General features: G+C 60.0%; 1 protein-coding gene across 1 annotated transcript; it reads right to left on the bottom strand.

Moving 5' to 3' along the window:
• Positions 1-4,679: 4,679 nt before the first annotated feature.
• SAPCD2 (suppressor APC domain containing 2) lies at positions 4,680-14,393 on the bottom strand. Its single transcript, XM_086625290.1, has 6 exons — positions 13,994-14,393; positions 10,074-10,207; positions 6,130-6,276; positions 5,880-5,981; positions 5,218-5,331; positions 4,680-4,808 (listed from the first exon to the last, which is right to left on the bottom strand). Exons 1-6 carry the CDS (start codon positions 14,391-14,393, stop codon positions 4,680-4,682), a joined length of 1,026 nt encoding a protein of 341 aa, XP_086481416.1.
• Positions 14,394-15,284: the final 891 nt, after the last annotated feature.

Genomic DNA, 15,284 nt, shown 5'->3' with positions numbered 1-15,284 from the left:
CACCTGGCATAGCCGCAGCCCCAGCGTCCCCATCTCCACGGGATTTGCACTGGCAGGAGCAGGACGGCGGGTGCAGAACGTGTGGGCTGGCAGCGCTGGGCACTGGAGCTGCTGCAAAGCGCCCAGGGCAGCAAGGACCCGCGGTGGGCAGAGCAGATTCTGACCACGCGGCAGAGAAGAAAAGCAAAAAGCACAAAACGTCCGGGCTGGAGGCCCAAGACGCGGCTGTTCCCGCTGGCATTCGGGAGCAGGGGAGTAGCCTGGGAGAGTAGCCCTTCTCTGAGCGGGGTAGCTGGGCACGCAGCCCGGCCTCCAAGGGCATGAGAAGGGCACGGAGCTGGGCAGGAGAGAGGGACTACAAATAGACCTGGGTGACCAGATCCTTCCCAAACTGTATGGCTGAGGTCACAGCGGAGGAGATCCTGCATCCCCTGGGGCAGCTTGGGGGCCAGACACGTCCCCGCATGGAGCCCGGGCAAGTGCTGAGCACACCCCAATACCAGTAAGAGCCCCTCGTCACCAGGCTCTGGCCGTGGGGACCCCTCGCATGGGCTCACCCTGGCGCCTGGGATAAATGCCCGGTCACGAGAGCGTCGACTATGCGGTGCTGAGCCTTGGCTTGACAGCCTCGAGCACGGAGGGGCTGAGCTGAGCTGGGGACAGCACAGACCTGCTCCAGCTGTTCCCAGCGTGGACCACACTTCACTCAGCAGTTTCCAGAGGTGGTCAGATCCCTGGAGATGCGTTCACAGATCTGCACAAACCCAGCTCTTGTGGGAACAGCGCCTGAAGAGAAGGGAAGACGTTCACCCACGTCACCCAATGCATTGCTTACGGTCCTGGCCACAAACCCAGGTCTTGCGGCCCCTGGACACCATGGCAGTGGTGCCAGCCCCACAGTTACGGGTGCCAAAGTGGACACAGCCCAGACGCACAGGTGAGGGTCATGCACGGGCCAGACCCATCAGAGACCCAGAAAGAGCATAGCCGTGCCAGGGCAACAGCTCGAGGTCAGCCCTGCAGCTCCCAGGGTTTCCCTGGTCCCAGTAGGACCATCGTGCATCCGGAGCTCCTCATCACTCCGGCAGCAGTCCTGCGGGAATCGCGCCTGAGGCCAGTCTGCCGGACCACGGCCAGGACGTTCCGCTGGGCCAGGGTGGTGGGGCCGGGTGAGAGCTGCCCTGGCTCTGCACGGAGCGGCATTGAGGAGGACAATGATTCTCTCTTTCCTTTGAAAGGCCGCACCGGCTTTGCATCCAAGCAAAGGCTTGAGATGGGAACTGAGGGCAATTATCGCCCCCCCCCCTTGCCCTGTCGGGCACTCGTGGCTGCCCTAAGCACCACTTGAAAGGGGCCACGGCAAAGATCCCTCTCCCAGCTGCGGGGCACTTGGCTCAGGTCCCCCTCCCAGCTCCGCTCCCGGCAGGGGAGGCTCAGCCCTGGAGGGGTGTGTAGGGTGCGGGGGGGCCCAGCTCACCCCGTGGCCCGGCTGTGGCAAGGGGCAGGGGAAGGTGCCTCTGGCTAGTGTAGCGACCCAGCTTCGCCCCGAGCGGGTGCTGCCATCCTGGGCGCAAGGCGGAGGGACACGTGCCACAGCGTGCCATGCCAGCAAGGTCCCCTCCAGCTGCCCCTGCAGGAAGGGGTCACTGCAGGGCACCACGGCCACCGTTGCCCACAGCCACGGGGCCAGCTCTGAGAGAGGGGGCATAAAGAGAAAGACGAGGTTGTGAACTAACCAGCACCACCCGAGGAGCACGAGCCCCAGCACAGCTTCAGGAGGAGCAGCTGGATGAAGCTACAAGCACTGGAAGGGGTGTGGGGGAACTTCATGGCCCCGTCCCACAGTGGTGAGGAGAGACCAGGGGGGTCCCCAGCCCCAGAGCACAGGGAAGCGCCGAGAGGACAGGAAAGCACATGGGAACGTGGCCTGGAGCAGAGACTTGCTGGGCTCCTCGTGCTCAGGCTGTGATTGTGCCAGCTCAGCCCGCCCCACATCCCGTGGGACAAGACAGTTCGGAATGTCAAGGCTTGCAGCAGTGGATGGGCTGATTTAGGCAGAGAGACAGACGGACAAACAATGCAGTTCACCCCACTTTATTATCCCTACAGACGAGTGACCCTCCTCATAAAGAGGGTCGCTTTTAATTAAACCTCAGGCAAAACAGGCACTGGCCACCAAAGGTGGCATCACCAAGGAGATGGCAGGCACCGATGTCCAGGGGACAATGAACACCCAAGTCCTGCAGACAGGTGACACGACTAGCCATGCCCAGTGTGACAGTTTGATGTGGGGGATGTTCTGGTGGCAGGGAGGGAATTTGCTCCCTGTGCCACCAGATCTGAGTCCCATCCCCCCCGGGGGTTACACCAAATCGGCGCCTCTGTGAATGGCCCTATTTAAGTTGGGACAAAGGGGCGGGAAAGGGCTTTTTGCTCAGGAGCGAGGAGAGAGCAGGAGGGCGCTGCCCTCGCTCCCGGCTCCCGGCCGGGCGGCTGCCCGGGCCCGGGCCGGCGCCATGTGCTCAAGATGGCGCCGGGGGAGCCGCATGGGGGGCTCGGGAAGCGCCCCGCTCCCGGGGTGCCCGCCGGGCCGAGCTTCCCCAGAGAGGATTAAGATCTCAGAGAAAACAACCACAGCGACCCGGTCAGTCAGGATGGAGCAGGAGGAGCTGTGCTGGAGCTGAGGCTTCCCTTGCAATCGGTGTGAGATGGCAGGCGGCCCCCCTGCAGCCAGGGTGTGCTCGGCGGGGCAGAGACCCACTCGTGGCCTGTGGAGAAACCCACGTCGGGGAGGAGATGCCTGAGCCCAGGAGAGGCCGTGGAGCAGGGGGTGCGCGACGAGGTGCTGTTAATAATGGGCAGGGGATGCACGACGAGGTCGTGGAGGCATCTGGAGACCGTGGGACGGCCCGCACCGACGCGAGTGGCAGCAGCTCCCTGAGGGGCCAAGACTGGTAAAGCCCGAACTGGTGCGATCCATGGGGAAGGATTGCAATCCTGTGGGCAGGGCTTACGCTGGAAAAGTTTGGGGATTTTTCCTCGTGAGTAGGGGATCCACCGAAGCAAGGGAAAAGTGGTGTAAGGACTCCTCCTCCTTTGAGAAAGGAGCGGCAGTAACATCATGGATGAACTGACCTGCACCCCCCCATTCCCTGTCCCCCTGCGTCGCCGGGGGGGAGGTAGAGCTGGGAACAAAAGGAAAGCAGGGTGGGGAGGTGTTGTTTTAAGATCTGGCCTTGTTTTCTCTTTCTCCTCTCAAGTAACCGGTTTCGTTCCCTTGTGTCTCTCGTTAAGTAACTGTTAATAAATTGTTTTGTTTTAAAAAGAAAGCCCGAGTCATGTTTTGCCCAGGACCATGGTTGGTGAGTGCTCACTCTCGGTTCTTGTCTCGACCCTCAGTCCAAAAACCACGACACCCAGCTCAGGGCATCGTGTCAGGAGAGTGAGAGCGTGAAACAACCCTGGAAAGAAAGGTCCTGGTCTTGGAGCCACAGAGGGCCAGGCCTGTGCTACACGGGGATTCACAAGGATCTCCTATGAAAGTACCATAAATACCAAGTACCAAGCCACAGTGGAAGACATAGTTCAGCTCAAGCATCACCACTGAGCTGGGTGGAAAGGAGGAGGTATCCTAAGATGCACCAGTCTAACAGGACCCACGCTTAGACCACCACCACCCCAAGAGACCTGGAGAGGGGTGCAGTTCCCACTTGGGATGTCACCCCGGGGAGCCAGCGTACACCACCAGGACAGGCAAAGCTGCCGTTCCTCCACTTGGAGATGTGCAAAGGAAAGAGTCCATCAGTCCCCACCCCATCACCCACGTTCAGTTAAATACAAAACCTTATCCTAGAGCCCCTCGGGAAGCCAGGCTTGTGTGACCATCCTCATGCTGTAGCACCTCTCCTTTTAAAGTCATCATGACACAAATACAAGCCTGGCAGTCAAAAGGAAATATTTGTCCGGTCAAGCCAAATCCAAGGCTGCAGAGGTGTCTGCCTCCAGTGCAAACGGCCTGAGAGCAGCTCAGAGGTACGGGCTACCTCGTTTGGGTCTACGGCTCATTAGCTACAGAGCCTGCAGACGTGTAAACAGCGACTATGGCATCAGTACTGCAAACTGGAAGGAGGGATCACCCCGGGAGGAGCACCAGCTCGGGCACCACTCTGGCCCAGCACCGTGTCACTGGCGGGTGGCACTCAGGCAGCAGAGAGGGGCCAGGCATGTCCCATGGGATTTGCAATCCTGTGTTCTGACAGCGGGACAAGCAGGGGACAGGCCACCCTTCCACGGCCAGGCTTGCCTGGAGATGCCAGCTGGAGTGTTGAAGACGCATTGTCTCTTTCTGTGAGCAGCCAAAATTCAGCCTAAGCCGGGCTAGGGGCGCAGCAGCTCCCCCGCGCAGGCAGCACGGGCAGCGGCTGCTTCCCCCAGCACGGTGGGGATCACGGGGATGGGGGCACAGTTCCTGCCCTCTGCTTAGAGACAGAAAAGGAGCAGCTTGAGAGCTGGACAGCCCAGCAGAGCAGTGCGGGGTTGGGGAAGCGCCTTCCCGGCTTCCTCCTGCAGAGATGCCACCAGCAGCTCCAAACCTCGAGATACGACGCCTGGAGCAACAGGTGCAAGAGCCCCACGAAACCCCCGGAGAAGCTCGAGGCCGGGGAGCAGCGAGCCGGGCGCTAGATGAAGGTGGAGTCCAGCTGGCTCGTTTCATGGTTATTGCGGGCACGAGCCTCAAAGAGCTGCTTGATCAGGGCAGATTTCTCCTGCTCCAGCTGGGTGATGCGTTCGCTCTTGTCGGTCACCTCCTGCACGGGACAGAGGAGGAAAACGCTGCTCAGAGGAGGAAAATGCCAGTGTTTGCTGCACTGTGGGTGCTGGGATGTGAACCCCAGCGATGAGCATGGGCCGGGCAGGGGGATCATGGGTGCCCCTTTCCCGGCCCCCTGTTCACAGACCCCACAGCATCCACACCGTCTCATGACCTGCATTTGTCACAGTCTTTTCCTTCTGGCAGGGATGCCCCATCCCTGCCCACGGACCCTCACCCAGCAAGCAGCAGAACACAGCTGGATGATGGGTGTCCCCAGGTGCAGCCCACATACCCTCCTCTGGGATGACCAAGGTTGGCCAAGCCTTATAGTCTTTCCCCAGCCTCATCCCACCCCACCTCCTCTCTCAGCCCCCCCAAGGGGTTCTCCCTGTACCCCCACTTACCTTGGTGAGGAGCCGGTTTTGCTCCTTCAGCATGTTGATGGCTTGCTGGGAGCCTGCTGAGGCTGGGGACACAACAGGGACCAGCCTGGTCAGAGCTGAGGAGGGGTTCGCTGGCTGGAGAGAAGATAAATGGAAGGGATGAGACATTGAGCCCCGTTCCCAGTGACTGTCCCCAACCTTTCCCAAGGCCAGAAGCTGTTTCTGTGGCACACGGGGAACTGAGAGAAGCTCAGCAGAGGATCAAGACCCCAGCACGGGATCAAGATACCAGCAGCGGCCACAGCAGGGCAGGCGGAGGTGGGAAGCATTCCTGCCGGTCTGTCAGGCTCCTGCTGGGACTCCAGCAGGACAGCCACCTCCGAGAGGGCTGACTCAGCACCTCAGCAGGATGGTTTCTTTATTCACTTGACAATGGCTACATCTTTTGGAGTATCTCCTTAGTTCCTCCAAATGCCTTGAGCATCCTCTAGCCCAGCTCGGGACCAGCTGTGCTGTCCTCTTGGCTGTCCCCTATCCCCTGCATTGCCCAGGGAGCCAAGTCACCTCCCCAGAGCCTAGGGAAACTCTGGAAGCTCCGATGTCAGCCCAGCCACCAGCAGAAGGGGAGGGACAGGATGGGTCCTCACACAAACAACCACAAGCTGCTACTTTGCTGCTCTCACCTTGCCAGCGGTGGAGAGGAGGTCACCCAGGCAGCGGTTCACCTCTTGCAGCTTGGGGACCAGGCGCCCCAGGTGGCTCTGGCTGCCCTCGGGGAGGAAGTCCTGGGACACGAGAAGGAAGAAGAGGCTGTGGGTTACCATGGGGCCAGCTCCAGGTCTAGCCAAGTCCTAGCCTGGTTCTCCAAACCCACGGAGCAGCCCCACACCCTCCCAAGCAGACAGGCACCCCAAAACCAAGCCCCAGACTCACAGCACTGGTTTTGTGCTTCCCTAGGAGCGTCTGACGTTCCTGCATGAACTGGATGTGCTGGTGGTACCACTCCCGGGCGCGCTCGATCAGCTCCAGACCCTGCAGCAGGAAATCCTTCTCCTGTTCCAGCTCCTTCATGTGCTTCAGCTGCAGGACAGAGCACGCAAAGATGTCACCCCCCCCCCTCCACAAAGGTCTTGTCAAGCCCCAGGTTTCTTCACAAGATGCAGAGGGATATGGGTACGGGCAGGGGTCTCAGCCCCTCTCCCCAAGAAAAGCCTCAGAGGAGCAGGATGATGGCTGCTTCCTGATGCTGCTCTGCGGGAAGAGTTCTCCAGTTTGGAAGAACAACAGAAGCAGGTGAAGGACAGTCAGGCCATCTCCACCCTCCTGCTCCCCACTGCAGAAGGAGGTTTCTTTGCCTTGTATTTATCCAGGAATGCAGCACGAGCAGGGCCTGCAGCTGCTCCCCAAACCCCCGCCACGGTTGCAAGGCATCCACCAGCAGCACAAACACACATGGCTGGTGGTGAGGGGTGAGCAGCCAAGCTAGATCATAGAGTCACAGAACGGTTTGGGTTGGAAGGAACCTCAAAGATCTTCCAGTTCCAACCCCCCTGTCACAGGCAGGGACACCTTCCACTACACCAGGTTGCCCAAAGCCCCATCCAACCTGGCCTTGAACACTGCCAGGGATGGGGCAGACACAACTTCTCTGGGCAACCTGTTCCAGTGCCTCACCATCCTCAGTGTAAAAAATTTCTTCCTTAGATCTAATCTAAATCTCCCCTCTTTCAGTTTAAATCCATTGCCCCTTGTCCTGTCACTACACACCCTTGTCCAAAGTCCCTCTCCAGCTTTTTTGTAGTCCCTTTAGGTACTGGAAGGCTGCTGGAAGGTCTCCCCAGAGCCTTCTCTTCTCCAGGCTGAACCACCCCAACTCTCGCAGCCTGTCTCCATAGCAGAGATGCGCTGAGTGGAAGCCAGGGGACACCTGCAGCCCTGTTTCTGTAGTGCCCAGCGCTGCTCCCTGCTCTGCTTTACCCCCAGGCACCTGCGAGCTGAGCAGAGCGCAGCACACCTTTCTGCTGAGCGTCTCTGCAAGCCGTCCAGGTTCAACCACCAGCTCCCTGGGGAGGGATGAGGGGACTGGGGGACATTTTTGCTCCTGGAGGGCTGCTAGAGGGTTCCCAGGGCTCCTGCCCCCAGAGCAGCGCCCCAGGACAAGCAGAACAGGACCCCGCGCCAGGTCATGGCACAGCCACGGCTGCTGCAGGACGGGCCCCTCGGCCCCTGCATCCGCAGCGGGGCTGGAGCAGCCGTCCGTGCCCCGGGACACGGGGTGCCCTGCTCTGCTGCCACCTCCTTGTCCTGCTACCCCACAGTGCTGCGCTGCCACTGGCAGTCACAGAGAAGAGGGGACATCCCTGGGGCACAGAGTGACCAGTGCAGTGACCCTTCCATCAGCCCAGGGCTCCTGCTCCCCTTCTCCGGAGCCGTGCCCATCTGCTCCCCCAGCTCTCTGCCAGGAGCACGGGGAGCTGCCTGCCTTGCTGCCTCTGCCTTCTGTGCCATGACGCAGCCCGGCCCCCACCGCACACGCCGGGCTCCCGGAGAGCATCTGGAGGGGGACGATTCAGCTCAGAAGTGACCCCCAACAGATCCCCGCCCCAGGGACAAGTGACACCACACTAAGACCTTCTTCAGAGCCCACCAGCGCTTCGCCACCCAACCACCCCACTCCAGTCACCCTTTATGCTGCTCTGACTCCTGCTGCTCCTGGAAATGCTGTTTGCAACACAGCCCCCCTGCCCCCACCCTGCTCGGATGGACAGACAGACCGACCAGGGATGGACCCAGAGGAAGAAGCACAGAACTTTGGTGCTACGCAGGCTGTTGCTGAGGGGCACGAAGAAGGTGCTGTAAGTGGCAAGGACCCCCACCCAGCTTGGGCTGCATCCCGCGACCACCCGGCCTGTCCCGGTGCCAGCAGGTTTGCTGGCAAGCGCGGTGACCAGAGGAAGAGGCAGCATCCTGCAGAGCAGTGGGATGTCACCAGCTGTGCCGGGTGTGCAGACAGATGGTGTCTGGCCAAGGCTGGGATGCTCCAGAAGCAGAGAGCACTGGGCTTGGCTGGAGCCACCCAGGGCAGGAGGGGAGGGGACGGTGCCGAAGCCTGGGCATCAGGGACTTGTCCCAGCTAACCCCTGTGGCACAGGGAAATCAGGCCGATTGATGGTGGACTGGCTGAGAAACACCAGCCATGGTGGTGTGGAGGGTCCCCCCCAGTGCACCTGGGATGCAGGATGGGTATCAATGCTCCCACAAGCCCCCCCAGATTTTAGACAAATTCGCCTAATCACAGCTGAGTGTTTTGTCTCTGCAAGGGCTCAACACCTTCCCAGCATCAAGGAGGGGTGACAGCACCATCCTGTACAGGAATTTGGTCCTTGCTGGACTCGAACCTGCTCCAACTGTCTCTGTACACTCAGAAGTGGGATTAGTACCTGAAGGCTCCTGCCAGGGAAGGCTTCTCACCCACGGGACAGGGATAGACAACCCGTCTCCGGGGGCAGGGAAGAGGAGCACACTACAGGCAGTACAGCACCCTGGTACATGGGGAGTGGGGGAGGAAAGGCAGAGGACCTCCCTCCCACCACCCCCCAACTTGGGGAAATGGAGGCAAGGGCAACACAAGCCCAGAGCAAAAGCGTGTGTGGCAGAGCTGGGAACAGACACCAGGTTTCTGCCAGATACACTGGCCACCAGCCCCTCCTCACCAGTACCAGGCAGGACCTTGAGCTCCTGGCAGTGATGGGCTCCAGCCTGGAGCTGCAAGCACAGGGAAGAGCCTTGCCAGGGAAGGAAGGACCTTCCCCTCTCCAAAGCAGCAAAACCCTGAGGACCAGAGACCCCATCCCCAGGCACACACATCTACATTTATTACTCCAGCACCTCTCAGCAGAGACCCCTCAGCCCAAGAACACCCCAAGCCATTGTGTGGCTGCAAGCCCAGCAAACCAGTGTGCACAACCCCCCCTTTCCCAGGCCTGGCGTTGGAGCATGTTACGTCCCCCAGGACCAGTGCCAGGCTGTAACTGGTGCTGCCCATGCCGTTGGTGAGCCCCGCTGGGCTCGGGAAGCGGATGACAGCGAGGAGTGGAAGTGCAGGGGTGACAGTCGCAGCCTCTGCAGCAGCACCGACACCAGCTGCAGCTCATCCCGCCGATCACTCATCCTGCAGGCTGGGTCCTGGCTCTCTTCCCAGGGAAATTTAGCTTGAGCTTACAGGCAACATGCCCAGGCATCTCCTCCATCCCACTTGGGAGCGGTGCAGATCCCAATCTGATCCAAGACTCTCCACTCGAGGACGGAGAGAGGGGAGCAGATCCCTTCACCCTGGGCTGCCCGGCTAAATTCAATGCGTTACTGGCAAAAAGTCTCCCAGGAGCCAGGAGGATCAGCACGCGTGAGCCCTGACCTACAGAGAACATCTGGCAGGGGGCACAGCTCAGCACCACCACTCCACCTTCGCTGGAGTGCTCAAAAGGCCCAGAGACCCACCTGCTCCTACACCTACACATTTGCCTGTCCCTGCCCAAGTTTTTGCCCACGGCAAAGGCACCCCCGTGCAGACAAACGCTGGCTCTATGGGCTGACCCTGCTCCGGGGTACAAGGGAACACGTGCCTCCTTATTGTCTGGCACAATTGAGGACAGAAAGCGTCTTGGAAGTAACGACAGGACCTCCACGTGCATCAACAGAACTTTGTATTCAAAATATCAGGATCTGCCCAATGTCCCACAGCTCACAGGTGCAGGGTGGGCAGGGGGGAGCCACAGCCCCACAGAGCTGGTGTCAGCAGTGAGGGACCCCTGCAATCCACCTTCCCCCAAGGGACCACAGCCCCTTCGCTGGAGCCCATGACAGAGCTGTCCCCTTACCATGCTGAAGTCCACGCCGTTGGTGATGGTGTGCCTCCGGTGTTCCGCACGTCCCCTCTGATGCTTCCGAGCGTCCCCAGCCCCTGTATGGCTGCCATCTCCCTGGGACTGCCCAGCACTCTTAGCATCACCACCTGTAACAGAGGAAAGCATGAGGCCATCAGCTGCTTCCAACAAAAACCTCCTCATGGCCACTTCTGTGGGACTATCTGCAGGGTGGTCTTGCAAACAAACGTGGGAGAAGCTGAGCAAAGCACCGGCCCAAGCTCCTGCTTGTGTCTTTGTACGGGCAGGGCAGGCTTCAGCAACGACTTACTTGGCTGCACCAGGCTGGCAACAGACCTCAGTGGTCACCATCTGCAAAAAGCAGGCAGCTTCCAGGCAATGCCTGGCACAGGCAGGCCCAACACAGGCAATTAAACCATTAGTGATATTGTCCGCCCTCATCCTGTCCTCACGAGACCCCACTCGGGTGGCATAGGCTCTGCCAGGAACCCAAGTCCTCCTGAAGGCAGCTCCTGCTTGGTGGACTTGGCTGCGCAGATGCCGCCCCCCGAGACCCCGTGCCCAAGATCTAACCATTGAGTAAATCAGGCTGTAGGTTTTCCAAAATTTTATCAAAGTCCCAACATCCTATCTTGCAAAAGACTGATCTGCAAACACTCGATGCTGGTGCCAATCCATGCATAACCTATTTTTGCAAATTAAGTTCATAGCGGCAGGATTTCGGCCGGACCAGACACCTCTTGCCTGCGCTGCCTGTACGTCAAGGCGGGTATTGGCTGGGCATCTGCGGAAAAGTCGGTACAAGCCCCGCACCGCCCGCCCTGGCCAACTCTCAAACGGCGGCCCTGCAGCCACGGCCAAGCCGGCTCAGATCCCCGCTTCTGGAGAAGCCGGCAGAGCACCGCGCCCCGAACCAGGGCACCCGGGCAGCCAAGGGTGCAGCCAGCACCCTTCCCAGACGTGCCCGGGCAGCAAACCTGCTGCACCTCCCTTCCTGCCCAGGTGCCCTGCCGAGGCCCCAGCAGACCCTGCCTCGTGCAGCTCACCCTGCACTCTGCACACAGCTTTCCTCGAGAGTTTCTTTCCCAATCTGGCTTTCCAACAAGAGCAGCGGGGAGGCAGGCAAGTGAAGGCAGGTGGTGAGGCAGCTGGGAAACCATCTCCTTCGCAGCACTGCTCCCCACATATCTCCCAGGCACCCCCACCCATCGCCACATCCTTCTCCCACGGGCTGGGTGCACGCTGCCTCGCAGGCGCCACAGCTGCCAGGCACAGGGCTGGCACATTCCCTGCTGCGTGGGCATGAAGGGCTGCGAGTGCCGGGACAGAGCAGGCAGCATTGCCTGGGCTGGCACATTGCTGCCCGCTGCTCCACAAGTCTCCTCAGCTGAGCACATGGACACAATGGAAGAAGGATTATGGGGCAAGAGAGGGCAGCCGTGGCCACAGGAGCCACGCTTCACCTTGGAGGCAACAAGGTCTGGGCAAGCTGCACTGTGCCAGGGCTGTCCGTGCTGCCGCGTCTGTGCTGGCTCAGCAATGGGAGCTGGGCTTGGACTTGGGGTGCAGCAGGCAAAGCTACACAAGTGCCTCACTTTGTGTGACTGGGGAAAGAAGCCACTGTGGCATGGGAAAAAGTCCTTCTTCCAGTCCATCATGGCATCCAGCTTCTCCTACCAGCAAGTACTCCAGCATAGACAGGTCTTCAGCACGTCAGGAAACACAAAGTCTTTGATATCGGCCATTCATCTGTTTTGCCAACTGTCTTTGGCTTCACACACCCATATCTACCTGGGAGGAACCAAGAAAAACCAGTGCAACCACACACATGCTCTCCTAGCAGACCTGTAGCCCATTCTGCTCGGGAAGATGAGAACGGCCCCAAAACCAAGGTTAGCTTCAACAGGCAGAATCCCAAAGCACTGGCTCACTGCACCCCCAGACGCACCAGGAGGATCACCTGGCCTCGACCTCTGCCATCTTGCCATGATTTGCATCCATATCACCTCTGACGCGTGCAGATGTTTCCTGGACCAAAAGGCAGAGCTAGGGTGGCATCCTGTCAGCACCTCCTTCCCCCAAAACACAGACAGGGAGAGTTTCTTCAGACGCTTTCCAGTTGATGAGCACCGATACACCATCTTGCTGCACTTGGCTGGGCTCTTACAGAAGGTACCTCATGCGCTGGAGGCCCAGAGCAGCCTTGAGCCCAAGCGATACAGTCTTGACGGAGACAGGGCTGCCTGGACCCATGGGCAGCTCTCAGCACCCAGCACATTTCTCTGCAGTGAGAAAGAGCCACGTCTTGCCATGGCAGGGCCCAGCCCCCTCACAGCCAGTTGAGGAGAACATCTACCCGTCCAACCGCACCCCAGGAAACCCTCTGCAGTGGAAGGGAGCACTGGGCAGCTGTGCAGGACCTGGAGCTAAAAGAGATGGAATAACTCTGAGTTATAATGTTCGCTGAGCTGCTGAATCAACCTGAAATTCAGGCCCTTTCCCAGAACACGGCCCTGCACTGCGGGAAGCTGGCATGAAGGGCTGAGACACTAACCCTGCCCGCAGGCTCAGGACATCAGAATAACATCAGCCTATAATGGAAGGATCCTCGGCACACCCAAAGGTGCTGTAGTCACCGGCTCGCTCCTTTCCAGGGCACAGCTTTCAATTTGCTGTTTATTTACTAGGCAGGATTTTTTTCTTCAGGTTTTTCCAGATTTACCCTCTTGACAATAGAAGAACCAGCCTGCTTAATAATATTCCCCTAGATGAAGCTCCAGTGATTAGTCCAGAGGCAAAATGGAAAGCAGAGAACCTCAGCCAGGCTCAAAGCTAGTTCTCCACCCAGCAGACGAAGGGACTGGGAGGGAGTGGGTGGGAAGAGAAGGCAAACCAACCCAGACGACTTTCCCAAGGTAGAGGAAGTCACCGCGCTGAAGTGTTGCAATAACAAACACCCGCTCCTCACACAGACCTTTGTGTCTGTGGATCTCAAAGCGCTTCACAAATCTAGATAAGGAATTATTACCTACACCGGGTAAGTCCAAAAGCCTGGTCTCCTTTAACGTCTCCTGCTGCCTAGGAACGAATCAAGATGGCAGTGAAATAGTGTCCCTCTTGCCAAGGGCAGCATGTCACTGGGGCGCGGGGGTCCTGGCAGACCCAGCACAGGGACCCCAGGTCCCAAGGAAGGGGCAGAGTCCACAGGGACCTGCCAGTGAGCTCTGCAGAGAGCCCTGGACAGTGCTTGGGGACAGCAAAGCACAGCTCCCTGACACCGCTTTCCCATTTAATTCTTGCTTAATTCTTTAGTGTTGTAAACAGTGCTGCAGAGTTATCCAAACAAGAAAGCTGGATCAGGTTTTGCTATTTTTGTTGTCCAGAACATGGACAACATCCTGACCCAGGCCCTGTTCTGCGAGGGCACACGCAGGATGGAGCCCACCCGAGCACACGGCTCTCAATGCGGCAAAGCCGCTCGGTGCTCCGAGACCCCAGGGCCCAGCGACCAGCCGCGTTACCCATCCCCCGAGGAAGGTCACCTACGGACTTTGCGCCAGGGGACAACCACGGACACGTTGCGCTAAAGCCCTTAATTCGTCCTGTCACCGCTATAAACAGACACGCACCCACGCGAGGAGCAGCGCACCCACCACCCGGCTCACCCGCAGCTCGGATCAAAGCCCACCAAAGCCGAAATTAAAAGTATCGGTAACTTTGGTGGAGTTTTCCATCAGGCCCGCGGGAAGAGCCCAGAGGAGGGAACGGGGCTGCGCCGCCGGAGCACCGGAGCCAGCCGGAGGGTCCCAGCCCGCCCCGCCGCTCTCAAGGCTCCGGCGCCGGTGCTGCCCGCACCGAGCCGCTCACGTTCCTCCCCCGACCCCAGCGCTCCCCGCCCGGCCCCGCCGGCTCACCTCGGCCGCGGGGCTGGCCGTGCCCCGCTTCCCGCTGCCCGGTGCTCTTCCCGCGCCGCTCCTCGGCACAGCGCGGGCTCGGCGGCTTCTCCCCGCTCCGCCGCCCGCCGCTCTCCGCCGGGGGGTCAGCACCGGGCAGGGCAGCGCGCAGCCCCAGGACGAACCGCTCGAAGGTGAGGTACCCGCTGGCCGGTGCCGCCCGCCGCAACCCCTCCATCACCCCGGCGGGCAACTCCCGGGCTTCCGCTCCCCGCCAGCGGGACTCGATCTCCCGTAGGTGCACGTAACCTCGCCGCCGATCATCCAGGATATCGAAAAGAGTCCGCAGGCTCTGCAGGAAAACCCGGGGAAGACCCTCGGTACCGGCAGGGAGCGACCGGTCGCCGCGCTCCGGGGCCATCACGACCGCCACCGCCGCCGCCACCGCTCCCGAGCGTTACTCACCGCTCCCGCCCCCGCGCTCCTATTGGTTGATGGCCGGAGGCCCCGCGCTCTCATTGGTTGGCGAGGGGCGGTCGTGCTGGCCATTGGCTGAGGGGGAGGACGGCGGTTTGAGTTCCACGGGGCGCCCGCCCCGCTCGGAGATGCGGGGCTTGGGGAGGGAGCGGGGGGTCCCGGTCCCTCCTCCGGAGGGACCGGGACCCCCCGCTTCCCCCCCGCCCCGCCTTCGAGCAGAGCAGCGTCCCTCCTCCATCCCACCGCCATCCGCGACCCTCGGTAACGGCTCGCTGACCTCCGCCCGGGAAGAGCCGCGCTGGCCGGTGTCCATCCAAAAATCTTCATTTCCCGCAGAACAGGCCCGCACCCGCCTCCTCCCGCTCCTTATTTCCGGGAAGAACGTAGGGTACCTGCGCCCAAAAGTGCTGGGTGCTTCTGATGCTGGTGGATAGCGATAGGTATCAATATCGACAGGTATCAATATCGACAGATATCAATAGGTTCAGATAGTTGGGGTTTTCCATCTCAAAGACACCGTGACCTTGCAGAAAGGAAAGAGCGTCTCTTTTCAAGCAGAGATTCCTGAAGACCTTACATCCTGAAAGACTCCAGAGCTGATGTGGTTAGTGAACAGGAAGGAAAAAAACCCAACGTGGTGTTTGGTCTCACTGCCAGCTTTGCAAACACAGCCAAAAACCATAGAATCATGGAATGGTTTGGGTTGGAAGGGACCTTCAAGGTCATCCAGGTCCAACCCCCCTGCCATGGGCAGGGACACCCTCCACTACACCAGGTTGCTCAAAGCCTCATCCAACCTGGCCTTGAACACTGCCAGGGATGGGGCAGCCACAGC

Source organism: Tauraco erythrolophus, chromosome 22 (assembly GCF_009769465.1).
Source record: "Tauraco erythrolophus isolate bTauEry1 chromosome 22, bTauEry1.pri, whole genome shotgun sequence".
NCBI classification, from domain to species: Eukaryota; Metazoa; Chordata; class Aves; order Musophagiformes; family Musophagidae; genus Tauraco; species Tauraco erythrolophus.
Note: the sequence above shows the minus strand (reverse complement) of the source record. Positions and strands in the feature narration are given on the sequence as shown.